This window comes from Carcharhinus amblyrhynchos, chromosome 1, assembly GCF_965287045.1.
Source record: "Carcharhinus amblyrhynchos chromosome 1, sCarAmb.v2.hapA, whole genome shotgun sequence".
Taxonomy (NCBI): domain Eukaryota; kingdom Metazoa; phylum Chordata; class Chondrichthyes; order Carcharhiniformes; family Carcharhinidae; genus Carcharhinus; species Carcharhinus amblyrhynchos.
The window spans coordinates 128565298-128592145 of NC_137324.1; the positions used below are offsets into that span (position 1 = coordinate 128565298).

At 43.6% G+C, this 26848-nt stretch overlaps 1 protein-coding gene across 1 annotated transcript in view; it reads right to left on the reverse strand.

Moving 5' to 3' along the window:
- slc2a9l2 (solute carrier family 2 member 9, like 2) overlaps positions 1–26848 on the reverse strand; it is a 372756-nt gene that overhangs the window by 113382 nt on the left and 232526 nt on the right. Inside the window, exons 8-9 of the mRNA XM_080192432.1 lie at positions 24255–24442; positions 14445–14555 (exon numbers count right to left, since the gene is read on the reverse strand). Coding sequence (XP_080048558.1) covers positions 14445–14555; positions 24255–24442 — 299 coding nt within the window. The remainder of the gene's footprint in view (positions 1–14444; positions 14556–24254; positions 24443–26848) is intronic.

Consider the following 26848-nt stretch of genomic DNA (forward strand, 5'->3'; position numbering starts at 1 on the left):
ACAGCAGTGTTTGAAAAATAAAATGAGCAATGAAAATCAGTCCCAACAATGCTGAGATAGTGCCCATAAATGTAACTTTTAGTTCTTAATCTGCGTGTCAGGACAGAAAATCAGCAGGAAAGCAGCCATTACTCTGTGGTGGGAGATTAGCAGCAAGGTCAACTTTTAATCTTTAGATTTCAATAAACAATGTCAATAATTGGCCAATTGTTGTTGGAATAACTGGAGCAGGGGCAATATTATTGCTGCTGCGCTGCAGAGATGAGCTGCTTATTACTTTACTGGAAAGCTTGAGTCCAAAACAGGTCCCAATTTCATCCATCTTTTATTTTATTCATTCATGGAATGCGCACGCCCTTGGCTGGAGCAGTGTTTGTTGCCCATCCCAGAGGGTATTTGAGAGTCAACTACATTGCTGTGTATCTGCAGTCACACCTAGCCCAGGCCTGGTAAGGGTGGCAAATTTCCTTTCCCAAAGGCCATTAGTGAACCAGATGGATTTTTTATGACAATCAACATTGGCTTCATGGTCATCAATCGACTTTTATTTTCAGATTTTTCTTAATTGAATTCAAATTTCACCATCTGCCATCAACCTAGGTCCCCGCGGCATTATCCTGGGTCTCTGGATTTCTAGTCTAGCGACAATACCACCTCGCCACTGCCTTCCCTGGTGTTGTTTCTGATTCCGATATTTTATAGGATCAAACAGGGAACATTAGGCAGAGCCTGAGATCCTGGGTGGAATTTTCCAGCTCTGCTTGCCCCAAAGCTGGAAATTCCCACATGAGGTCAACTCTTGCAAGGACCCCCCCCAATTCTGCCTGCTATGATTCCCGTGGTGGGTGGGATAGGAAAATTCCAGTAACAGCATTGAAAGTTCAATAATGTCACCTCGTGGTCAAGGTGAGAAAATGAATCTTCAAACGCAACATCCTATCAATTGAAGCACCAGTGGAAGCAGGGCTCATTGTGTCAGTCCCCCATCGCTTGCTTAGCAACAATCTGTCAATCAGGGCTCATAACCAACAGGGCTTCACCTCATCTTCACAGACTGTAAGGCCCCAAGCCTGACAACCAACTTTTATCCACGACCAAACAGATTGCACCAAACTTGTTGACACACCCCTCTCTCTTGCAGGACAATTTCACTGCAGAGAAGCCAATGTCGGAATACTTCAGTACAAGGTCAGCTCACTGTCAGGCCAACTCAGTCTTTTGCCATCATGAGTGCTGATAGCAGCATTCAAAAAGACTTACTTACACTGTCTCACTGTGTGGTCCAGCCATCTGTGCCTCAACTGTTTACTGGAATCGCTGAGATACTGCACCATGGAAGACAGTGGCTCTGTGGAGAACAGATCTGCTGTCCTCTCTCAGGATGAGGTGGAGATGCTGGCGTTGGTCTGGGATAAACACGGTAAGAAGTCTCACAACACCAGGTTAAAGTCCAACAGGTTTATTTGGTAGCACAAGCCACAAGCTTTTGGAGCGCTGGTTCCAATGAAGGAGCAGCGCTCCGAAAGCTAGTGACTTGTGCTACCAAATAAAACTGCTGGACTTTAACTGGTGCTGTGAGACTTCATACTGTGTTTACCCCAGTCCAATGTCGGCATCTCCACATCATGGCTACCATCGACACCGCAAACTGCCAGCTCCAAGTGGAGAGGATCTCCAAGAAGATCGCACATATTGACACAGACATCAAGTTTCTACAATTTGGTAAATTGTGTCTTTATATGCCCTGTTTGTGAACAGAACTCTCACTTACCTGATGAAGAACCAGTGCTCCGAAAGCTAGTGGCTTATGCTACCAAATAAACCTGTTGGACTTTAACCTGGGGTTGTGAGATTTCTTACTGTCTCAGGATGACAGGAATATTTATGTTCTCACCACTGCTGACGTCCTTGTTGTTCTCCTGTTCCATGGTGCACCACCGACGGTGCAGTCTGAAGCCAGGACTTCTAATGCCCAGAACTGCATCAGGGCATCTTACAAAGACATCTGCAGTTTCCTCAGCTGAAAGTCTGCGGCCTTCTACTAGCCATCCTATTGCCACTGGGGTCATACTGCAAAGGAGCAATAGGGCAGGCAAAGGCAAACAAAAGACACACACCAGGAGAAGGCACAAAGTTGGCGTACCGATACGTTTAGTTTGAAATGTTTATTTTGTATTGGCCTTTATTTTGCATTATGGCAAGTAGATGCTGCGATAGTCAGTGGAGTAGGCAACATCATTGTTAGTACTGCTGCCTCATAGTGCCAGGGACCCAGGTTTAATTCTGGCCTTGGATGACTAGCTGTCTGGCATTTGCACATTCTTCCCATGCCAGCATGGGTTTCCTCCAGTTTCCTTCCACAGTTCAAAGGTGAGCACGTTAGGTTGACTGGCCATGCTAAATTGAACCTTAATGTCAGGGAGATTAGCAAGGTAAATATGTGGGGTGACAGGGATAGGGCATGAGCCTGTTATAGGGATAGGGCCTGTGCCTGTTGTCAATGCAGGCTCAACGGGCCCAATGGCCTCCTTCTTCACTGTAAGGATTCAATGACGCTATGAATAAATATTTCCTGCTCCAGTCTGGAAGTTGCCCAATGCATTAAAAAGTGCATTATCTCAGTAACTTTCACCTGCTCTGAGGCTGTGGTGACAGCAAATGGCAGATTTTAGTGAGGATATCCTTAGTTAAGCAGAGGCAGCTGATACACTTTGAGAACTGCTTCTTGAACACCATGAGAAATATGTCCATCTGCTGGGTGCTCTTTCTCACTCCAATCACAGATCACTTCCACCATCTAAACTGTGCACGTCCAATCTCCCAGTGCTTCTGTCAGAGGAGGAATGCTGGAGGTGAATGCTGACAGATTTTCTGTCATTATGAATCAAAATCCAAATCCTTTATTTTGCTTTCCTTTTGCTGAAAACCATGTCAAATAAGTATAAGAATTGACGTCCTGGGAGCAACTATCCAACCCAATTCACCATTTACTCCGTGTTTCTGTTTTTCCCTTGCTGAGTAAATTGAAGGGAGTGAGTTAATTTAAATAACTCTTGTTTGGTTGTCTGTGCAGCCAATGAACATCATACATGCTGATTAAAACCACAAAACTAATAGCCTCTGGCTGTCTTAAAGCACCTAAATGTGATTGATGAGCTCTGTTCAAGGTATGCTGCCATTCCGTCAATTCAGTAAAAATTGATTCAGTAAAGATTATCTACAGCTTTTCATCTTCTCATGTTTTTTTGTCTCTGGGGGTTAGATCAGAAGGGGTTTAAAGGGATGCAGCCATCACCAGAAAGTTTTGGCCAATATCTCATTTCATTTGTTCACAAATGCACAGCCTGAAGGCATAAATAATTCATATTAGATACAGCACATGCAGGTTACTATGATCCCTTCTGACCTTCTCTGTGTAGAGGTATATCTATATTCAGAATTATTAATCACAATTGTTCCTGTGCTGAGATTTGAAAATGTGATGACACCAAGCATCTGACATTTTATTCCCAGATGCCTTGTGTTCATTAACTATGCTGCCTTCCCTTTGCTTATTATCTACTTAACTCAAAGGACTGGATATTTCTCCATATCCCATGACAAGTCAGGCAAAACATAACATAACACAACAAGACGGTAATTCAGCCCCTAGAGCCTGCTTTGCCATTCAATACGAACATGGCTGATCTCATCTTGCCCTCAACTCCACTTTCCTGCCCATTCTACATAACCCTTCAACCCATTAAAAACCTGTCTATCTCCTCCTTAAATTCACTCAATATCCCAACATCCACTGCATTCTGGGCTAGTGAATTCCACAGATTCACCATCCTTTGGGAGAAGTAGTTTCTCCTCATGCTACTTCCTGCTACCCTTTATCATAAAACTATGACCTCTGGTTTTTGATTGCCCCACAAAATGAAATATCCTCTCTATGTCAACCCCCTTTATTTTCCTATATACCTCAATTAGAACTCCTCTCATTCTTTTAAACTCCAGACAGCATAGGCCTAAACAGCCCAATGTCTCTTCATAAGACAAACCCCGCATCTCTGGAATCAATCTAGTGAACTTTCTCTGAGCTGCCCCCAATGTAACTACATCCTTCCTCAAGTGAGAGGACCAAAACAATATTCTAAGTACAATCTCACGAATGCTTTGTACAGTCGCAGCAACATCTCACTATTTTTATATTCTATTCCTTTAGCAATAAATGCCAAAATTCCAATTTCCCTCCTCATTACCTGCTGTACCTGTATACTAGTTTTCTGCAACACACACACGAGAACACCCAGATCCCTCTGCACCAAAGCACCCCAAAGTTTCTCTCCATTTAGATAATAAGTTGCCTTGTCAGATCTATTTTTCTGGCCAAAATGGATAACCTCACACTTATCCACGTTAAACTCCATCCAACGTAGCCCACTCACCTAACCTTTTGTAAATGTTGTTTTCAAATCACAACTTACTATCCCATCTATTTTAGCGTTACCTGCAAATCTGCTGTTGCACATACTATCACTGCATTCAACTCATTAATATAGATTGTAAATAGTTGGGGTCTAAGGACAAAATCCTGTGGCACCCCACTAGTTACATCTTGCCAACCAGAAAAAGGTGCATTTATCCCAACTCTCTGCTTTCTGTTGGTTAACGAGTCCTCTATCCAAGCTAATAAACGACCCCTAATTCCAAGTGGTCTTACCTTGTGTGCAGCACTTTATCAAATGCCTTCTGGAAGTCTAGATATTCTACATCTACAGGATCCCCATTATCCATTTTGCTTGTTACATCTTTGAAGAACCCAAGCAAATTCGTCAAACACAGTTTACCTTTCATTAAACGATGCTGACACTGATGGATTATGTTTTGACTTTCCATAGGCCCTGTTATCACGGTCAGAAAAATGGAATGGTGACCTCGATATTATTCCCTTCTGCCCCAGAAGGGCTATATCATCCTGGAAAGAACTGCAATGCAGATTCACCAGAGCTCCAAGAATTAAATTACATGGAGAGATTACATAATAGGCTTGTACTTCCTAGAGTATAAGAAAGAAAGGGTGATATGATTGCAGAGTTTGAGATTTTGAAAGCAATTGTTAGGGTAGAGGGACAGGAGGAGAAATTAGGCTCCGTAGTGTCCTTTATCAAGCAGCAATTAGTTTCCTAAAGGTTGAGAATTGGGTCCTAAATAATTGCACACGTATCTGATGGCAGATGCACTGCAGCCCATCTTGGTGCAGTTGGTTTATACATGCATAACTTGCAACTGCTGATAGCATGCAGAGCAGATATTCAATGTGTCAATTAGTACGCAAAGCCATTATGAACACTGCACCCCAGAAGAGGCCCGTTTTAACCCTTACACAGTTAAAGACAATATTAAATGGAACTACCCTTCACCCTCCCCACCACCGCAAGTGCAGCCTGCAATGTGGCACAAAGTCCCAAGAAGGTCAGGAATCTCATTTCAGTACATTTAAATATATTCAGCAGGCTTCCCATCGAATCATCTTTCCGCATTAGCAATTCACACTGGCAAGGCTCACAACTGGTTTTTAAAAATGAGAATCAGCAAAGACAACACACTGGAGCGTAAGACTAAGTATAGCCCTGGGGGAGGCGGGGGAGCTTCCTTCATCAGTCTGAGGAGACGAACTCCAGTGGCTGTGGGGGTCTGGGACCCTGTGTCCCTGGTAGGGGATGCATGTTGTGGAGGGGGGGTGGAGGGCACTGAGTGGGGGGCGCAGGTTGTTCATGAGAAGGGGGGGGCAAGTTCCTGTGTTTTCTATCGGAGGCTGCAGCACCACTTTTAAAAGGCAGCCTGGCAATGCTCCCTGGCATTAACTCCTATGGAGGGGAGGGGGTTTCCTTCATCAGTCAGGGGGACCCCCTGTGTCTGTGGATCCCCCCGTGCCCATAGGTGAGAGTGTTCATGTGCAGAGGGGGCAGGGGTCGTGTATTTTCTATTGGAGACCAGGGAACCATTTTTACAGGACATCCCGATCTGGCATTCCTGGCTGGCAGGGTTTTCCAGCCCCACATCATCAGCATGGCAGCGTGGGCCGCACCTCCAGATTTTCTGTGCTGGATTATCTAACAGGAAACACTGGCTTTGCAGCTGCCAGCTGCATACCGGTGTTCTCGCCACAGCCAGCACTCTGTACAGAAAATTCCACCCAATGATTCCACTGCCTGGATAATTTTGAAGGAGCCCTGAGGTACTGAGCTGAGTGAATTTGTGGTAGTATGCTGCATGCTGGCCATTATGATGGGATAAACCCATGTCACAACCTATCAGGTGAATGTTGTATTTTTATAATGGTGTAAAGGTACTGATCACTCATAAGGAAGAGGGTTCATTTATTAAGTTCAGGCACATGTGAACAGATAAAAAGCTTGAAGACCAAGCAGCAGAGCTGTGTGTGTGTGTTCTGCTTAAAAGCAAAAGTGAAACTACAACTTCCGCATTCAAATTTATAAATTAAATCATGGTGTGATCCATACAAAAATAAACAAATCGCCCCAGTGCATTCTCTGAATGCCCCTTCCTGGTGCCTCTATTCCAGTGCTCCGATAGGATACTTCCTCAATGGTTTCAGTCTGGTTGGTGGGAGACGGCGGACATTCACGGGCGAGACTGTAGATGGTCTTGCAGGATGACCTCGTGCAGTCCTCACTCTGGACAACCTGGCTTCAGATTCCATCATCTTGACCCGGGCAGGATGGCTGACAGGTCAGGGCAAGGGCACTGGCAGAAATGGGACTATGAATGATGTTCATATTTCATGAAGCCACTGTCACTCTCCTGGGATGATACCAGGGCAATACTGGTCATCAACTGGCCGACACATTGAATGATTGCCGTGATGGCCAGGAAGCTCCCTTGAACACTAGCATCAAGGGTCATGATAACACAAGTCTGAGCTTCTAATGCAGCATTCAGATCTTTGGTAGATGCAGTTTGTGATGCAATAGAATTTGTGACATTGGAAATGAAGAAGGAAGAATGGTTTAGTAGTGGTGACGGAAAGCAAAATGGAGGTGCATGCTTGCACTATCTGAAGCTTGAGATACAGAAGACATTGAGGAATGAGGGAGATTGAGGGATGAGGAAGAAGTGGACTGGATCATCAATGGATCATCAATGGATCAATCAATCATATATGGATCATCAATTATTTCAGCACCACCCGTGGCTACAGGGTCTGTACTGTCCAGCATTGTCTCCTCCATTGGTGATAAAGCATGCAGGCATTTTTGTGTTTTGCTGCTGCCTGCTGTAAGATGTCACCTTCTCCTCCAAGAAAGGGACAGTGAGCATTATGCAAAGTTTAATGGTGTGACTGCTATGATTGAAAAGCTACTGGTGTGTGTGAGTTATCAGTTATGAATGGGGGGCTCGGAAAAATTGTGTGTGTGAGGGTGGGGTAAATCATACAAATGTTAAGGTTAAGTCCTGACTGGTAGAGAATATCGATGGATGGGTGATGGAGCTGTATAGAATTGAACAGTGGGTGAAGCAAATGGTGCAGTGTGTAGGATTTGAAGATGAATTTACCTTGATAACTTGGGTCAGATCATTAAGTTTCTTCCTGTGCCACAACATCAAATTTCTAGGAACAGCATTCCTGGCATTACATTCCACTGCTCCTTCTCACAGCCTCCCGAACATCACCTCTGGAGGGCCTCCTTCCACCTCACTCATCCCTACTACAGATACAAAGTCACTGATCCTCCCTTCCAACTTTTCCATAAAGGCTTCCAATGCAGTGTCTATAAACATTGGTACTCATTGTGCAAAATACCAAACCATTGATTTGATTTCGAAAAAAGTCTCTGATCTTTCCTTGCAGCCGCAGTGAGGGCATCCAAGAAAGGCCTAGATTTTTAGGTGGGATTAGATATTTGACATTTGACCTAACAGAGTCCCTGCTGCTGCGTGTGCTAATGAACAGCATGGTAATGTTGATGCACGCAGTAATCATTTAAAAAAGCACAAAGAATGAACTGCAAAAAGGCGTGGGTTAATCATGCACTATAATGCCCACACAGTCTTATCCAAATTCTCCCCCTATCTTTGCAAGTAGTAGCAGATATGGAGCCAAGCTGAGTAAAGGGAGTTAGCATACAAATCAAACATGATCTCACAGAATGGCAGAACAACCTTGTGGGGCTGAATGGACTACTCTTGTTCCCATATTCAGAATGTATGCTGCGGTATTTGTAGCAGGGCATTACAAAAGATTGATAAAAACTGACCAAGCTGCATTCACTCTCCACATTTGAGGATAGACTTTAAGAACATAAGAACAGAAGAAATAGGAACAGGAGTAGGCCATCCAGCCCTTCGAGCCTGCCCCGCCACTCAATAAGATCATGGCTGATCTGAAGTGGCTCAGTTCCACTTTCCCGCCCTCTCCCCATAACCCTTAATCCCCTTGCCTACCAAAAACCTATCTACCCACGTCTTAAACATATTTAGCGAGGTAGCCTCCACCACTTCAACGGGCAGAGAATTCCAGAGATTCACCACCCTTTGAGTGAAGAAGTTCCTCCTCAACTCCGTTCTAAACTGCTCCCCCCCTTATCTTGAGGCTGTGCCCTCTAGTCCTACTGTCCTTTCTGATCAGGAAGATCCTCTCCACCTCTACCCTATCCATCCCTTTCATCATCTTGTACGTCTCAATAAGATCCCCCCCTCATCCTTCTGAACTCTAACGAGTACAAGCCCAGTCTATTCAGCATCTCTTCATAGCTCAACCCCCTCAACTCCGGTATCAGCCTAGTAAACCTCCTCTGCACTCCCTCCAAGGCCAAAATATTCTTGCGTAAGTGTGGCGACCAAAACTGCACACAGTACTCCAGCTGCAGCCTCACCAGTGCCCTGTACAGTTGCAGCAAGACCTCCCTACTTTTATATTCAATCCCCCTCGCTATGAAGGCCAGCATCCCATTTGCCTTCCTGACCACCTGCTGCACCAGTAGGCTGGGTTTTTGCGACTCATGCACAAGGACCCCAGGTCCTTCTGCACCGTAGCATGCTGAACTTAACTTAGACAGCCTGGTAAGGAAGAGGAGGTAGATGAGGAAACAGAAAACACATTCTCATTTTCTAATCTATTTGGTCATACACTAAGCCTTCATTGAATAGCACTGCCAAGCCGTTGCTCTGGAAGATGCTGCCAAGTTGGAATAAGAATTACACTAGTTTTTCTTTCTGTGTCTGGACGCAAGGCAGAATGGGCAGAGTGGGGGGCTTAGTAAGCAGGAGCCACCATACACCCCCCATGATGCCCAGCTAGCACAGCATGAGTACATCACCACCCCAGATAGAGTTCAACTAAATGCATTGCATGAAACACAGGTCAGAAGTAAGCAGATGATGGGGATGCTGGTACTGGATTAGCAGGAGACAGCTGAATAGGGAAGGGGCTCGGGCCTCCAGGCCCAGCTGTCAAAAGTCAGATGACAGATTGTGAGTGTGGTTGGAATAAGTCCAAGAGTCAAGTTTTCTCTGACATGGCAGCTAGCACAGTGGATTCTACAACTCACACGAACAGGGTTCTGTTGCACAGAAGAGAGCTTGGAACTCACTGGGACATTTGCGCCCAACCAGGACAGAGATTCCAATGCCAGGTCTTTTATGTCCCTCATGAAGATAAGGCAACTGCCAGTGTTAGATCCTTGACTTGCAAGTTCTTAGCAAATAATAAGGGGAGCATAGATGATGATAAAGTGCTCAATCACATCAATTATTTCATGCAGATGATCACTTGGAAGCAGAACACTGATTGAATAGAAGTTTTCTCTTGTTGCCCAATGGGAAAATCATGTGATTATTTGTTCTGGCAGACTATACATCAGTGGCATTCGGCATCAATGCACTGCTCACGTTCCCAAAGCCAATCCTCAAAACGCTTGAAACAAACAAGACCAGGTGTCACCTTCACTGTCACTGACAGCATATGGGGCTCCAATGCGCCTGCTTCAGATTTTTGATTTGATTTGATTTATTATTGTCACGTGTATTAATAATAATGTGGCGATGCTGGCGTTGGACTGGGGTAAACACAGTAAGAAATCTCACAACACTTCAAATGCTAATGGCGTTAGCTACCAAATAAACCTGTAGGACTTTAATCTGGTGTTGTGAGACTTCTTACATGTATTAGTATACAGCAAAAAGTATTGTTTCTTGTATGCTATACAGACAAGACATACTGTTCATAGAGAAGGAAATGAGAGAGTGCAAAATGTAGTGTTACAGTCATAGCTAGAGTGTAGAGAAAGATCAGCTTAATATGAGTTAGGTCCATTCAAAAGTCTGATGGGCAACAGGGAAGAAGCTGTTCATGAGTCGGTTAGTACGTGACCTTAGACTTTTGTATCTTTTACCCAACGGAAGAAGGTGGAAAAGAAAATGTCCAAGGAGCTTGGGGTCCTTGAAGAGGCTGGCTGCTTTTCCATAGCATTGGGAAATGTAGACAGAGTCACTGGGTAGGAGGCTGGTTTGCATGATGGACTGGGCTACATTCACGACCTTTTGTAGTTTCTTGCGGTCTTGGGCAGAGCAGGAATCACATTAAACTATAATACAACCAGAAAGAAGTAGGCCACATAGATGGTGCATCTGTAAAAGTTGGTGAGATTCATAGCAGACATGCAAATTTCCTTAGTCTTCTGAGAAAGTAAAAGCGTAGGTAGGTTTCCTTAACTGTAATGTTGGCATGGGGGGACCAGAACAGGTTGTTAGTGATCTGGGCACCTAAAAACTTGAAGCTCTCGACCATTTCTACTTCATCCCCACTGATGTAGACAGGGGCATGTTCCTCTTATGCTCATTATCTCTCTCCCTCCTACTGCAGTTAATGCTATTCCTTATTATTCCTATTAATGCTATTCATGCTCTATACATTATAGTTCCAGAGTGTTATCCAGCATATTCTTGCAGTTCTATTAGATGTATATTTGTGAAGGGTGCTGCTGGGAGAGTGAGTGTGATAGCTGTGACTGAGTAATAATGAGGAAGGGAGCAGGCTTGTGAAGTTTGTGTACACCTCACCTCCTGAACATGGTTTCAATGTAGAATGGGGTTCAATGCCATCACAACAGCTCTGAGGAATAAGCTGTTTTGTCACAGCTCTTGCTGTAAGGCATTAGAGTGACCCTCTTTCCACTGTTTTCCCTTGCTTTTTACTTGTACTTCTATATCTGATGAAGATTCCTGCTGTCACTATGCTTCCTCCACATGCATGCCTGATATTATAGGGAGATATGCAGTATACAGCATTTTGCTTTATTCATTCATGTGACGTAGGCTTCACTATCTAGGCTAGCATTCATTGCCCATTACGAACAGCCCTTGAGAAGGTGGTGGTGGGCCACCGTCTTGAACTGCTATAGTCCTTGTGTCGTAGGTACTCCCATCATGCTGTTAAAGAGAGAGAGTTCCAAGATTTTGACACAGCAACAGTGAAGAAACAGGGATATATTTCCAACTCAGGATGGTGAGTGGCTTGGAGAGGAACTTGGAGGAGTGACGTTCCCATGTGTTTGCTGCACTTGTCCTTTTAGGTGATAGAGGTTTGAAAAGTGCTGCCAAAGGAGCCTTGGTGAATTGCTGAAATGCATCTTATGATGGCACATGCATTGCTTGGATGTCACTGTGTATTGGTGAGTGGAGGGTGTGAACGCTGAAAGTGGAGTGGGATGCCGATCAAACAGGTTTTGTCCTGGATGATGTTGAGCTTCTTGAATGTTGTTGGAGTTGCATTCACCTAGGCAAGTGGAGAGTATTTCATTACACTCCTGATTTATGCTTGTAGATTGTGGAGTTAGGGGATGAGTTATTCGCTGAAGAATTCCAAGCATCTGATCTGCTCTTGTAGCCACAGTATTTATATGGCTAGTCCAGTTCAGTTTCTGGTCAAAGGTAATCCCCATTGTGTTGGCAGTGGAGGATTAAGTGATGATAATGCCATTGAATGTCAAGGGGTTTGGTTGGGTTCTCTTTTGTTGGTCATTGCTTGGCACTTGTGTGGCCTACTCCTGCTCCTAATTCATATATTCATTTGAATGTTACTTGCCACTTATCAGCCAAGCCTGAATACTGTTCAGGTCTTGCTACATAATCATACACTGTTTCAGTATCTGAGGAGTCATGAATGGTGCTGAACATTGTGCATTTATTAGCAAACATCCCCACTTTTAATCTTATGATGGAAGGAAGTCACTGATGAAACAGCTGAAGATAGTTGAGCCCAGGATACTGCTTTAATAAACTGCTGCAGTGATGTCCTGGAACTGATATTATTAACATCCAACAACCACAAACATCTTCCTTTGTGCTAGGTATGACTTCAACCAGTAGAGAGTTTTCCCCCTGATTTCCATTGATGTTAGTTCTATTAACTCCTTGATCACACTCAGTTAAACACTGCCTTGATATCAAGGGCAGTCACTGTCAGCTCACCTCTGAGTTCAGTTAGAAACATAGAAAAACTACAGCATAAACAGGCTCTTTGGCCCACAAGTTGCACCGAATGTGTGTCCCTACCTACTAGACTTACCTATAACCCTCTATAGAAACATAGAAAAACAAAGAGAAACATAGAAAAACTTCACATTCGTTCTTTTCTCCACATTTGGACAAAGGCTGGAATATGGTAAGGAGTTACATGGGCCTGGCAGAACTCACACTCAGCCTCAGTGTGTAGGTTATTGCTGAGTAATTACTGCTTGATCACACTGTTGACAACACTTCCCATCACTTTGTTCATGATTGAAAGAAGGCTGATGGGGCAGTAATCAACCGAGTTGGTTTTGTCCTGATTTTTGTGGTCAGGGAATTCATGGGCCATTTTCTACATTCTGGGGAGATGCCAGTGTTCAAACTGGAAAAACTTGGCTGTGGCTAGTTCTGGAGCACAAGTCTTCAGGGTTGTCGCTAGAATGTTTCAGGGCCCACAGCCTTTACAACACCCAATGCCTTCAGCTATCTCTTGATATCACGCAGAGTAAATCGAATTGCTTAAAGAGTGATGTATGTGATGCGATAGCAATGCAGAAGACTCTTCTTGCAATCCCTTACCCCTGGTCCCTTCTGATAAGCCCAGTTGCTACTGCTCTTTTTCATTTTAACTGCTGTCGAAAAGTGTGCACTTCAAACAATGGTGGGTGTGAACACGTAAAGAATGTAGCACTAAATGCTCTCCCTTTCTTGTTAGGTGGGCAGTATTAAAGTTAGGGGGTAGCATCTCTGCAAATTTGCACTTACAAGTTGAAAATGAAATCACACCAAAAAAAGGCATACTTTCAATGAAACAGCTCTAATTAAATTCAAGGACTTTCTCCTCAATATTTCATCACCTATCGACTTGGCAAATCATAATATTAAAAAATCCCCAGCAACTGATTACTGCATGGTTCATACTTGTTTTAATATAATTTTAATCACTTCTAAAGAGCAAGTTTAAAATTAGCACGATCGAGTAAGTCTGCTGAAACAGAATGATTATCATAGAATTCATAGACTCCCTACAGTGCAGAAAGAAGCCACTCAGCCCATCAAGCCTGCACCGAATACAATTCCATGGCCAATGCACCTAACCAGCATGTCTTTTGGACTGTGGAAGGAAACCGGAGCACCCAGAGGAAACACATGCAGGCACGGGGAGAACATACAGACTCTGCACAGACAGTAACCCAAGCTGGGAATCAAACCCAGGTCTCTGGACTGTGAAATAGCAGTGCTAACCACTGAGCCACCCTATAGGTAACTGTAACAAAAACCCCAAGAATGAAAAGGGATTGAGATCAGTTATTGCTCACATATTCTTAGGTTTTAACTTGTGGGAATTATTGTCGAGCGATAGTTTGTACAATGGTTTACATTCTCAGTTGGACTATCTGAAATAAAGTAGCTCTGCCTAGGACACAACCACAGATTGTAGTGAAACTCAGGAGATTTCTGGGTTGTGGCTGAATTGATTAATTAGGATTTTACTGAAACTGTCCAAAAATTTAATGAACATTATATAGTCTTCCTTGGCAAAATGCCAGACAAAGGAAAGGTGACAGGATTTCAGCTACAGCAGCAAATCAGCAAAATATACATTTTAAAATAAGTGCAGTTCCTTTTCTTCGGTTTGTTTATAAGGTTTTTAATAAATGATCTGAAGAGCTGGTTTGAAAGTCCAATGCTGGCAGTGTTCCACCAGTGGCAGAAATTTGTAAAAGTACCCTCTGGTCCCACCCGCCCTGGGACAGGAAATTCTCTCCCAAGGTTAACGTACTTTTTGCTTGTCCGGCCAATTCTCCAACCCATCTGCAACAATTCTAGCAGAGGGCAGCCTGGGAATATTTTTACCAAAAAAAGAAACATTTGATCATGGCAATTTGGGTCAGTTTTACAGATTTAATGGTGCAAATTCTACTCACAGAAACAACAGCAGATATGGTCTCAATGGCTCCAGTGCTCAGAGTGATATATGGGATGTGATCCATGCTAATGCCAGCCCCTGAGAAGATGCTATTTGTGTAGAACCAAATCTATAAATGATAAAAGAATGAATGAAAGCACAGTAAATGTAGAAACCCAATCTGTAGACTCTAAAGAGAATATACAAGCACATGCTTTGTAGCTGCTTCAATGCAATTAGTAAAAAGCATTGTTGTGTGTAACATGAACTGTTTACACTGGCAGATTCCAGGTTCCTTTCAGTTATGAATTATTTTGCCTTCGACAGTAATCCCTTCATATTAAGAAATGAAATGTAAATTTTGTGGTCAGAATCCATCACATACTGATGGCACAGTGGTTAGCATTGATGCCTCACAGCACCAGTGACTCAGGTTTGATTCCAGGCTTGGATCACTGTCTGTGTGGAATTTGCACATTCTCCCCATGTCTGCGTGGGTTTCCTCCAAAGATGTGCACATTAGGTTGATTGGCCATGCTAAATTGCCCCTTAGTGTCAGAGGAATTAGTTGGGCAAATATGTGAGGTTGCGGGGATAGGGCCTGGGTGGGATTGTTATCAGTGCAGTCTCGATGGGTCAAATAGCCTCCTTCTACACTGTGGGTATTCTGTGATTCTATACTCAGGGTAGTGCCCTAGGTCAAACCATCTTGAGCTTTTTCACATTGGCCTTCCCTCCATAATGTCAGAAGTAGGGATGTTTGCTGATGATTGTGCAACGTTCAATACCTTGCATACTGAAGATACTGAAGCTTCCCACGCTTACATTCAGCAAAACCTGGACAATATTCAAGCTTGGGCTGATAAGTGGAAAACAACAACAGTGGCAGGCAATGATCATCTCCAACAAGACAGAAGCTATCCATTTCCTGTTGATATTTTATGCCATTATCATTCTTGACTCCCCACCATCAACATCCTAGGGGTTACCATACATTTAACTGGACCAGCCATATAAATACTGTTGGCTACAAAAAAATAGGTCAGAGGCTGGGAATCCTGTGGAGAATAATTCACCCATTTATTTCTCAAAGCTGGCCCATCATCTCCAAGGCACAAGTCAGGAGTGTGATGGAAAACCTCCCCACTGAATGAGTGCAGCTCCAACAACAGTCAAGATGCTTGACACCATCCAGGGCAAAAGAGGCCTGATTAACTGGCACCCTTTCAACCATCAACACTTATTCCTCCACCACTAGCGTTCAGTTGCAGCAGTGTACGCCACCTATAAGATATACTGCAGCAACTCGCCAAGCCTCCCTCAACAGCACCTCCCAAACCCAAAGCTTCTTGTTAGCAAGGAACTACAAAGGGTCATGAATGAAGCCCAGTCCATCACACAAACCAGCCTCCCAACCATTGACTCTGTCTACGCTTCCTGCCACCTTGGAAAAGCAGCCAACATAATCAAGGACCCCATACATACTGGACATACTCATTTCCACCTTCTTCCATCAGGAAAAAGATACAAAAGTCTGAGAACGAGTACCAGCTGACTCAAGAACAGCTTCTTCCCTGCTGCCATCAGACTTTTGAATGGACCTACCTTACATTATCTCTACATCCTAGCTTTGCCCGTAACACTACATTCTGCATCCTCTCTTTTCCTCCTCTCGTATGTACTCTATGAATGGTATGCTCTGACTGTATAGCACGCAAGAAACAATATCAAAACATGTGACAATAATAATAATCAAATCAAAATCTCTACCACTTAGAAGGACAAGGGCAGCAGATGCATGGGAACATCACCACCTGTAAGTTTCCCACTAAATCACGCAGTATCCTGATTTGGAAACATATCACCATTTCTTCACTGGGTCAGATTCTTGGTACTCCCTCACTAACAGCACTGTGACCACACCTGTATTTCAGGGGCTGCAGTGGGTCACAAAACCAGTTCACCGCCACCTCAAGGGCAATTAGGGAAGGACAACAAATGCTAGTCTTGCCAGTGACACCCACATCCCAGAGGACTAAGATAAACATCTACCTGCTGCTATTTTTACAGCTGCAGATATCAGGTTTCAGCTGTGGAGAGCCAAGACACTACATGTAAATTAGACACCAACAGAGCAACTGGGAGCATGATCTGAAATTCTCTGCTGCTGTGCAAGTGTACGGGATGCCAGGAAACCTCAGGCAGAGAAAGGGAGGTAGGAACAGCCCATCCAGGAAAGTAAGTGATTGGTTCAGATCTCCTTATGGACCAGGAGGTGCAGGGCACAGAGTCCCAGCCCCACAAGGAAGCCCTTGGGTTTCACCAACCTCAATCTCGGCCTCTCACCGCGCCCCCCACCACCCACCCCCCCCCCAATCACAGACCTCATTCCCCTCATTCTGGCCCCATCCATCTGTTCCACAACCATACCACACTGTCGGATGGGCTAACGAGGGCCATGTGGGAGTTCTGCCCACATTGTGGAAAAAGTCTTGCCCTCTGGAGCTACTAGCCAATCAGATTGGGATTAATGGAGGTGACGGCCAATGTGGAAATGCCTGCATTGGATTGGGGTGGACACAGTAAGAAGTCTCACACACCAGATTCTATTTGGAATCACGAGCTTTCAGAGCACTGCCCCTTCATCAGGGTGGAGGGGAGGTTGGTTCACAAACACAGCATATATAGGCAAAGACACAATTTCAAGATAATTACAGATTGGAATGTGAAGAATGGTTAAAACCCGAGTCTTTACAGGCAATCAAATCTTTACAGATACGGAAAGTGTGCGTGGAGAGGGGGATAATCATTGGTTAAAGAGGTGGGAATTGTCTAAAGCCAGAACAGCAAGTAGCATTTTGCAAACCTAAGGCAGTATACGGAGGGGGGGAGGGGGGGGGGCGGTGTTGGTTGGTGGTTTACAAGTAGTGTCACATGAACCCAAGATCCCAGTTTAAGCCATCCTCATGTGTGCAGAACTTAATAGCCATTGGGTGGGTTTAATAGTGGATTGAATCTGTAGGAATGGAGGTGGTCACTCCATAATTGCAAAGGGCAGAACCTGAAGAATGAGGCTCCCCCACTTCCTTTTCACCCTTTAAACACTTGAGCTAAAAAAGTTGGGCTTTGCACTCCCACTCTGCTGCCCATGCCAAACATTATGGGTAATGTATTATTAGGGTCAGTTGGTTTGATAACAAGCCCAAATTGACCCTTCATTTGTCATATAAATGTGGTAGATGGACTGTCAATGGGGGTGGAAGCAGAGGTGGGCAGGAGGATGGTGGGATGGACGCCTACCCTGTTTTATATGCCACCCTTCCTCATCCCACCTATCCGGGAAACAACCATTGAGGGCAGGTAAAATTCAGCCCCTTGTGTAAAATTTGGTGCGAGGAGCTACACATATAGCACCATGAAAACTGCTTCTAATCAGGGCTGGAGGACTAAAGTTACAGGTGTCTGATTTAACACCTCCAAGCAAATTCAAATAATGGTAATTAGCAACTGAAAGCTAAAACCAGACTTTCAAACAAACACGTCTCAATAGCACAGCACCCATTGAGCATCCCTTGTCACCAAAATATCCCTCTCAAAATCTCAAAGCCAGCCCGCCTCCTAGCTACCCATTTCAGCGACAGGGGAAAAGACAGCCAGCCCACATTGATCACTTATATGTGTGCCTGAGACTGGCAGCATCTTATTAATATTCCACTTTACTGACTGGATTTCCCAGATCCTGGGAAAGCAGGCCTATATTAGAAGACAAGAACGGCTTCTGGAGAAGGACAATGTTTGACCCAGCTTCCCCCTCCCCCATCCCCCACCCCTCCAAATCAAACTAGCTCCACTGACTCATAGAATTCCTATACTGCAGGACGAGACTATTCAGACTATCGAGTCTGCACTGACTGTGACAGAGCATCTTATTCAGACCCTATCCCTGTAACACCACACATTTACCTTGCTAACCCCCCTACCTACACATTTTGGGACACTAAGGGGCAATTTATCATGGTCAATCTACCTAACCTGCACATCTTGGGACTATGGGAAGAAACCGGAGCACTCAGAGGAAATCCACGCAGACACGGGGAGAATGTGCAAACTTCACACACACAGTGACCCGAGGCTGAAATCGAACTCGGGTCTCTCTGCCGCTCCAACAGAGCATCTTACCAGGCTCACCCCTGCCTTCTCCCCACAGCCCTGCCCATAATTTATTTTCAAAAAATAACCTTAAATGCTTCGATTGAACCTGCCTACACCACGCTCTCAGGCAATGCATTTCGGACCGTAACCCCTCACTATTTTACTCAGATAACTTTTGTTTCTTTTATCAATGACTTTAAATCTGTGCCCTCTGCTTCTTGATTCTTCCACCAATCGGAACAGTTTACACCGTCTACCCTGTCCAGGCCCCTCAGGATTTTGAATACTTCTTTCAAATCTCCTCTCAGCCGCCTTCTCGCCAAGAAAGAGTCCCAACTTCTCCAATCTATCTTCAACTGAAGTTCCTCATCCCTGGAAACATTCTTGTAAATCTATTCTGTTCTCTTTCCAAGACATTCACATCCTTCCTAAACTGCAATGACCTGAACTGCGTGCAGTATTCCATCTGAGGCCCAATTACTGCCTTATACAACCTCTATATAACTTCCTTGTTCTTACACTCAATGTCCCTATTAATAAAGCCTAGAATACTGTATGCTTTAGTAACTGATCTTAATCTGTCCCATCACCTTTAATAACTTATGCACATACACACATACACTTCTAGTTATTTCTTCCACATGTGCTTGCCCTCAAATCTGTCTATGTAACTTTCCTCAAATACTGACCTTGCAGAAGCAGGTTTCACAGTCTAACTGCTCTCCGCATCAAGAAGTTTCTCCTTGTTCCCTACTTGATTTCTTTGTGACTATCTCATATTTATGACATTGAGTGGAAACTGTTCCTCTGTATCTGCCCTATCAAACCCTCTCTATATCTTAAGGGCCTCTATTCATTCATCTTTTATTCAGAACAGAATCCCAGTCTGGGCAACTTTTCCTGATAAGTGTATCTTCGCAGTTCGGGTATTATCCTCATGAATCTTTTTTTGTAGCTTTCTCCAGTGCTTGTCTATATTGTAATGATATTCCTGTATTCCAATCATGCAGTATTTTAGCTACGCAGATCTACAATCATAGAATCCTTATAGAGTAGAAGAAGGCCATTCGGCCCATTGTGCCTGCACCTACAACGATCTCAGCCGGGCTCTATCTTCGTAACCCCACATATTTATCCTGCTAATCCCCCTGACACTAAGGGGTAATTTAGCATGGCCAATCAACTTAACGTGCACATCTTTGGACTAGTGGGGAGGGGTCAGGGTGGGGGTGGGGGGAACCAGAGCACCCAGAGGAAACCCACACAGACACGGGGAGAACATGCAAAGTCCACACAGACAGACCCAAGGCTGGAATTGAACCGGGTCCCTGGCACTGTGAGGCAGCAGTGCTAACCACCATGCCGCCACATCTCAAGAAGAATGTCAAAGATATTGGAAGGTGCAAGGGAATTAGTGCCAACACCACTAGCTCACTCAGTATTGACTGAAGTTTATGGTTGGGGCATGGTGGCAATGTAGTCATAGATTTAATCAATTTAACTTAATATTCCGGGAAGCACCCTGGGACATTTCATTATGTTACAGGTGCTATATAAATGTAAATTATTGTTTGACAGGAATCGATGGCAGAGATTAATGTTTTGATTGGTCCAACATTTTTCATGAGCAGATTTGGAAGGTGGGAGGTTAATGATTAATGGACACCAAAATGGAGTCGACCTATAATTAAAATTCTTCCGTTGGGAAGGTAAAAAAGATCAACCGACAAATTCCAAGCCTCAATTTTATTTTAGTGAGGAGAGAGATGATTTCAGATCAGAATTGCAGCTGGAAGTATACAGAGAAATTGAGGATTGGATTTCTAATCACACTTTGAAGATCTCCTGATGTCTCCTGTTTAGATATCACCAATTCCAATTTTTAAAACAGTTTTGTCATTCATCCTGGGAGATGTACTACTTATTTAAAACCATCTGATGTTTGTTCATTCCTTTCCTCCAACCATCTCATTTTCGGTTCATTTTCCCCCATGCTTCTTGTGAAACAAAGTAAGTTCATTTTGCTGACAATCATTTCAGAAGGCTCGTGGTAAAACAAAATAAAGTTAGGAGCTTTGCTGTTTCCCAATATTCCAATTCCAACATAAGCTCCGTGCTCAATTTAGCATGAAGCATTGCTGCTCATTCAGTTCCCTTCTTAGCATCACTTATTTATGATAAGACATGCATGAATCCAAATCTATGGCTGCAGTTAAGCTATTAACTTCACCAGGGATTTGTCTATTATTCAGTCAAAGAATCAATACAGTCCGCTGCTTGCTATTGGAAAGGCTCCTTCTTGCAAACAAAACAAATTCATCCTCTTCACAATTGTTTTTATCTCTCAGTTGTTCTTTTCTCTTTGCGAACCACACAAAACCTTTTCCTAATCAAAGGACAAAACACTGGGAGCAGGGGACAACACACAATTGTCTTCATTGATACATTATTAAGGCCTGGTGGAGGGGAGGAGGGGAATGTGCCAAGCATGCTGAAGAAGTCTACTCTCAGATATTCTCCCACCTCTCAGTGGAATGTCTTACTTTCATAAAACATTCCCATCTGGAATTTCCTCCGCCCCTTACTTGGGTGCAATCGTGTGACTTTGGAGTCCTTTGAATTTTGGGTGTTGGTGGGTCACCCGTGTAACTAAAATATGCCCAAGTCTCCGCAATCTTTTACGTCCCTCTCCCATATCCTGTTTTCCAAACAGATTTTTGCCCACAAAACTGGGCATGCCCTGACTGTCTGAGGCTCACACTCTGCTGACTGTACTGGCTCAGGTGGGTGGGTCGCTAATGTTGCAGGCAGATTTTCAGAAATAAAAGAAATCAAAGACATCTTTCTATTCATTTAATTGCAATTTATTTTGATATTTATAAATATTTAATTACCCTGACTAAGACCTGCTGTGTATTTTCTGTTTATTTTAATGTTTTATGGCCTAAGTAAATGTCACATTAAAAATTGAAAAGCTTTCTAGATTGCATGTTGTCAAATCTGCTGTGCCTGGAGATTGGGGCTGGATAGTGTTCTGCCATTTCATTAGTTCATGGTTGATCTGTATCCTAAATTCCACCTACCCATCTTGGTCTTGTAACCTTTCATAACCTTCCAAACTAAAATTCTTCACTCTCACTTTTTTAACTGACTGAATCTTAACAACTTTCTGGAAGGAGAATTCCATGTCAGCCTAATTCTAATTTTAAGGTTATACTTCTTCTGGATTCTGCCACCTGAGAAATAGGTCTTGCTGGTTTAACATGGTCCCAACGTTGAGACCAAATGCGGACCAGAGTCCGCACGGGGGTGGCTTCCACGACCACAGTGGCCAATTCTGCGTAGTGATCTGCCTCTCTCAGCTGCTAGCCTGGCCACTGGGCCTGTAGCTTCAGCAGTGCCACCGAAAGAGATGGCTGATGCTGAGACTATGTGCATATGGAAAATGTGCCTTTCTGTAAAGGTGCCCATGAAAACCTGGTAAGAGAGCTACGAATGTGCCAGATCCAGGCAGATAGGTCCTGCCAATCAAAGGGGTGAAACACCCAGTGGTACTAAAGGCAAAATACTGCGGATGCTGGAAACTGTCAGCAGGTCTGACAGCATCTGTGGAGAGAGAATAGAGTAAGGAGCCTCACAATAACAGGTTAAAGTGCAACAGGTTTATTTGGTAGCAAAAGCTTTCAGAACACCGCTCCTTCATCAGGTAAATAAGAGTTTTGTTCACAAACAGGGCATATAAAGACACCAACTTGAGTTTGTGGCCAACATTCCAGAGCACCCAGAGGAAATCCACGTAGACACAGGGGAATGTGCAAACTCCACACAGACAGTGACCTAAACCGGGAATCGAACCCAGGTCCCTGGTGCTGTGAGTGAGCAGTGCTAACTACTGTGCCACTGTACCACCCTGAACAACATAAAACCTGAACATAAAGCCTGGCCTCGGCAGCTCCCTCTGTGAGTGGATCCTAAACTTCCTAACTCACAGACCACAATCAGTAAGGATAAGCAACAACACCTCCTCCATGATATTCCTCCACACTGGTGCCCCCTACTATACTCCTTATACACCTGTGACTGTGTGGCCAAATTCCTCTCCAATTTGATTTTCAAATTTACTGACAACTTCACCATAGTGGGTTGGATCTCAAACAATGACAAGACAGAGTACAGGAATGAGATAGAAAATCTGATGAGCTTAGTGCGGCAACAATAATCTCTCCCTCAATGTCAGCAAAATGAAGGAGATTGTCATCGACTTCAAGATACGTAAAGGAGAACGTGCCCCTGTCTACATCAATGGGAACAAAGTAGAAAGGGTTGAGAGCTTCAAGTTTTTAGGTGTCCAGATCACCAACAACCTGTCCTGGTCCTCCCATGCCAACACTATAGTTAAGAAAGCCCACCAATGCCTCTACTTTCTCAGAAGACAAAAGAAATTTGGCATGTCAGCTAACCAACTCTCACCAAGTTTTACAGATGCACCACAGAAAGCATTCTTTCTGGTTGTATCACAGCTTGGTATGGCTCCTGCTCTGCCCAAGACCGCAAGGAACTGCAAAAGGTCCTGAATGTAGCCCAATCCATCATGCAAACTAGCTTCCCATCCATTGACTCTGTCTACACTTCCTGTTGCCTTGGCAAACTTGAGTTTATGTCTTTATATGCCCTGTTTGTGAGCAGAACTCCCACTTGCCTGACGAAGGAGTAACGCTCCAAAAACTAGTGGCTTTTGTTACCAAATAAACCTGTTGGACTCTGACCTGGTGTTGTGAGACTTCTTACTATGTTTATCCCAATCCAACACCGGCATCTCCACATCAAGAGAGAATACAGCCAACATTTTGAGTCAGGATAACCCTTCGTTGGAGCTATTGGTGCTGTTGGGTCAGTAGAGGGACCAAGTGCTCAGTGCCCAATAAATGCATTGCTTCAGAAGGGGTCTAACCTGGACTTTACAGCTTTAACGTAATTTTCTACCCTTTACGCTACAGTCCCCTTGAAAAAGAGGCCAATATTCAATTAGTCTTTTGTCCCTGACTAATAGGTTCGAGTGATTTTGGTAGTTGGGCCCATAAATCACTCTGCTTCTCTGGTTCATAAAAGTTATAAAACTTAGCAAATATTACACATCTTTACCTCACAGAAATAATTCCAAATTTGAGTCCTTTAGCTTTCATTCAGCTCAAGTAAATCTGGATTCCACTTTGATATCTCCCAGTTGGGATTTTATCATAGGATACTGACTTGCCTATTGAAAGGGATTTATTCTTGAACAGACAAGACTTTGGTTAGCATGGATGAGTTGGGCCAAAGGGCGTGTTCCCATATCTCTATGGCCATCTGTGATTCGTCCTTTCAGGATGACATCAGCTGGGGCAGGATCAGGAGCTAATTCCTCTAAGAATTTCAGGCCACCTCATTTCAACCCAATGGAAATTTCTTCATGCATTTTTCAGGTGAGTATCAGTGAATGACAATGAAGGGCATGATTTTTTCCTTCCCCAATGCAGATCTACCGAGATTAATTACAATGTTCACACTACGGTCAATTCAACATAGACTGGCCATCTGGTATATGTGACGCAATGCCTGTGCCATTGAACTGCTGCGGTCTTTCTCTTTACTGGAAATCACAGTCTAACACAGTACCAGCAACATGCTTTATACTTACAGCATTCAAACCACACAGTTGGTAGCAGGCCATTACGACGATGACTGTGATGACTTGCCAACGTGCAGACCGCTTTTGCAGTAACTCCAAAACTGAAACCAAACGAATGTGTTTTTGGGCTTTCCTTTCTGCCAGGACTTCCTCCAGTTCCTCAGTGACATCTTCTTTCCCATGAAAGACCTGAAATGCTGAAAAGGAATAATACAGTTGGTCATTTTTTTCTGTTGTTGAAAAGAGTCATCTTATCACCTCATATTGTGGAATTGGTTAGATTTTTACTTATGTTGACTATAACAATGTCCTCTTAGCTGTCCATATAATGTGTTACATTTGAGAACATAGAATCGTAAAATCACTCAGTGCAGAAGGTGGCCATTCAGCCCATTGAGTTTGCACTGATCACAATCCCACCCAAACCCTATTCCCATCACCCCAAACATTTACTCTGGCTAGTCCCCCTGACAGAAAGGAGCAATTTAGCCTGGCCAATCAACCTAACCCGCACATTTTTGGACTGAGGGAGGAAACTGGAGCACCCAGAGGAAACACACTCATATATGGGGAGAATGTGCAAACTCCACACAGACAGTGACCTAAGCCGGGTATCGAACCCAGGTTCCTAGTGCTGGGAGGTGGCAGTGCTAACCATTGTGCCACCATGCTGCTCTAAACAACATAAAACCTGAGCATAAAACCTGGGCTTCGGCACCTCCCTCTGCGACCAGATCCTGAACTTCCTAACTCACAGACCACAATCAGTAAAGATAGACAACAGCACCTCCTCCATGATCATCCTCAACACCGATGCCCCACAAGGCTATGTTCGCAGCCCCCTACTATACTCCTTATACTCCTATGACTGTACGGCCAAATTCCCCTCCAATTCAATTTTCAAATTTGCTGACAACATCACCATAGTGGGTCGGATCTCAAACAATGATGAGACAGAGTATAGGAATGAGATAGAGAATCTGGTGAACTGGTGCAGCAACAATAATCTCTCCCTCAATGTCAACAAAATGAAGGAGATTATCATCAACTTCAAGATGTGTAAAGGAGAACATGCCTCCGGTCTATATCAATGGGAACAAAGTAGAAAGGGTCAAGAGCTTCAAGTTTTTAGGTGTCCAGATCATCAACAACCTGTCCTGGTCTCCCCATACCGACACTATAGTTAAGAAAGCCCACCAGTGCCTCTACTTTCTCAGAAGACTAAGAAAATTTGGCATGTCAGCTACGACTATCACCAACTTTTCCAGATGCACCATAGAAAGTATTCTTTCTGGTTGTATCACAGCTTGGTATGGCTCCTGCTCTGCTCAAGACCACAAGGAACTACAAAAGGTCATGAATTTAGCCCAATCCATCATGCAAACTAACTTCCCATCCATTGACTCTATTTACACTTCCCGCTGCCTCGGCAAAACAGGCAGCATAATTAAGGACCCCATGCACCTCGGACATTCTCTCTTCCACCTTCTTCCTTCGGGAAAAAGATACAAAAGTCTGAGATCAGTACCAACCGTCTCAAGAACAGCTTCTTCCCTGCTGCTATCAGACTTTTGAATGGACTTACCTTGCATTAAATTGATCTTTCTCTACACCCTGTATGACTGTAAACATTATATTCTGCTTTCTCTCATTTTCTTCTCTATAAATGGTATGTTGTGTATAGCGTGCAAGAAACAATACTTTTCACTGTATGTTAATACATGTTACAGTAATAAATCAAATCAAATCAGAATAAGTAGCTTTTTACAAAAAAAAATACCCATTTCAAACAAAAACAGGAAATGCTGGAAAATCTCAACAGGTTTGACAGCATCTGTGGAGAGAAAATAGAGCCAACATTTTGAGTCTGAATGACTATTTGTTGGCAGGTCTGGTGAAGGGTCATTCAGACTCAAAATGTTGGCTCTATTCTCTCTCCACAGATGCTGTCAAACCTGCTGAGATTTTCCAGCATTTTCTGATTTTGTTTCAGATTCCAGCATCCACAGTAATTTGCTTTCACGCATTTCAAACACAGTGAAGTGCTTGTTTTTCAGAACTTGTGTTCAGATTTGCAGTACATTCTCCTGAATTGAATAAAATCTAATTGCTGGCAGTTGTACCATAAATCAGACTGTGTGATTAACTCATTGCCATTGTACAAGAAATGACATTCAATTCATTTCAATCATTCTTACAAAGAAATGCTTTTTTTGTTCAAGCAAGCAGGTAGGAAAGGCTGCTTATCACAGAAGTTACCAAACAGGAATGGAAACTATCAGACTCCAATTCAATTGCTCTGTTTAATCACACTGCTCCATTTATTTCCCGGTACTGGTTTAGACATCAATCGAATTGCTAACTCGGATGAAAGTGCAATCATTCAAATAGCATTTATATCGCTTAATAAATATATTCAAAAATAGTTGTATAAAAGATTGACCATCCAGCAACTAAGAATGGGCGACAAATGCTGGCTTTGCTAGTGACACCCAAATTCTGAAAACAATACTCAAGCTGTTGCAGAAACAAACTGCTGTTCACCAACAACATCAATGGCAGCTAATCCTTTAACAGCCACTTAAAACTGTTAATCAAAACGT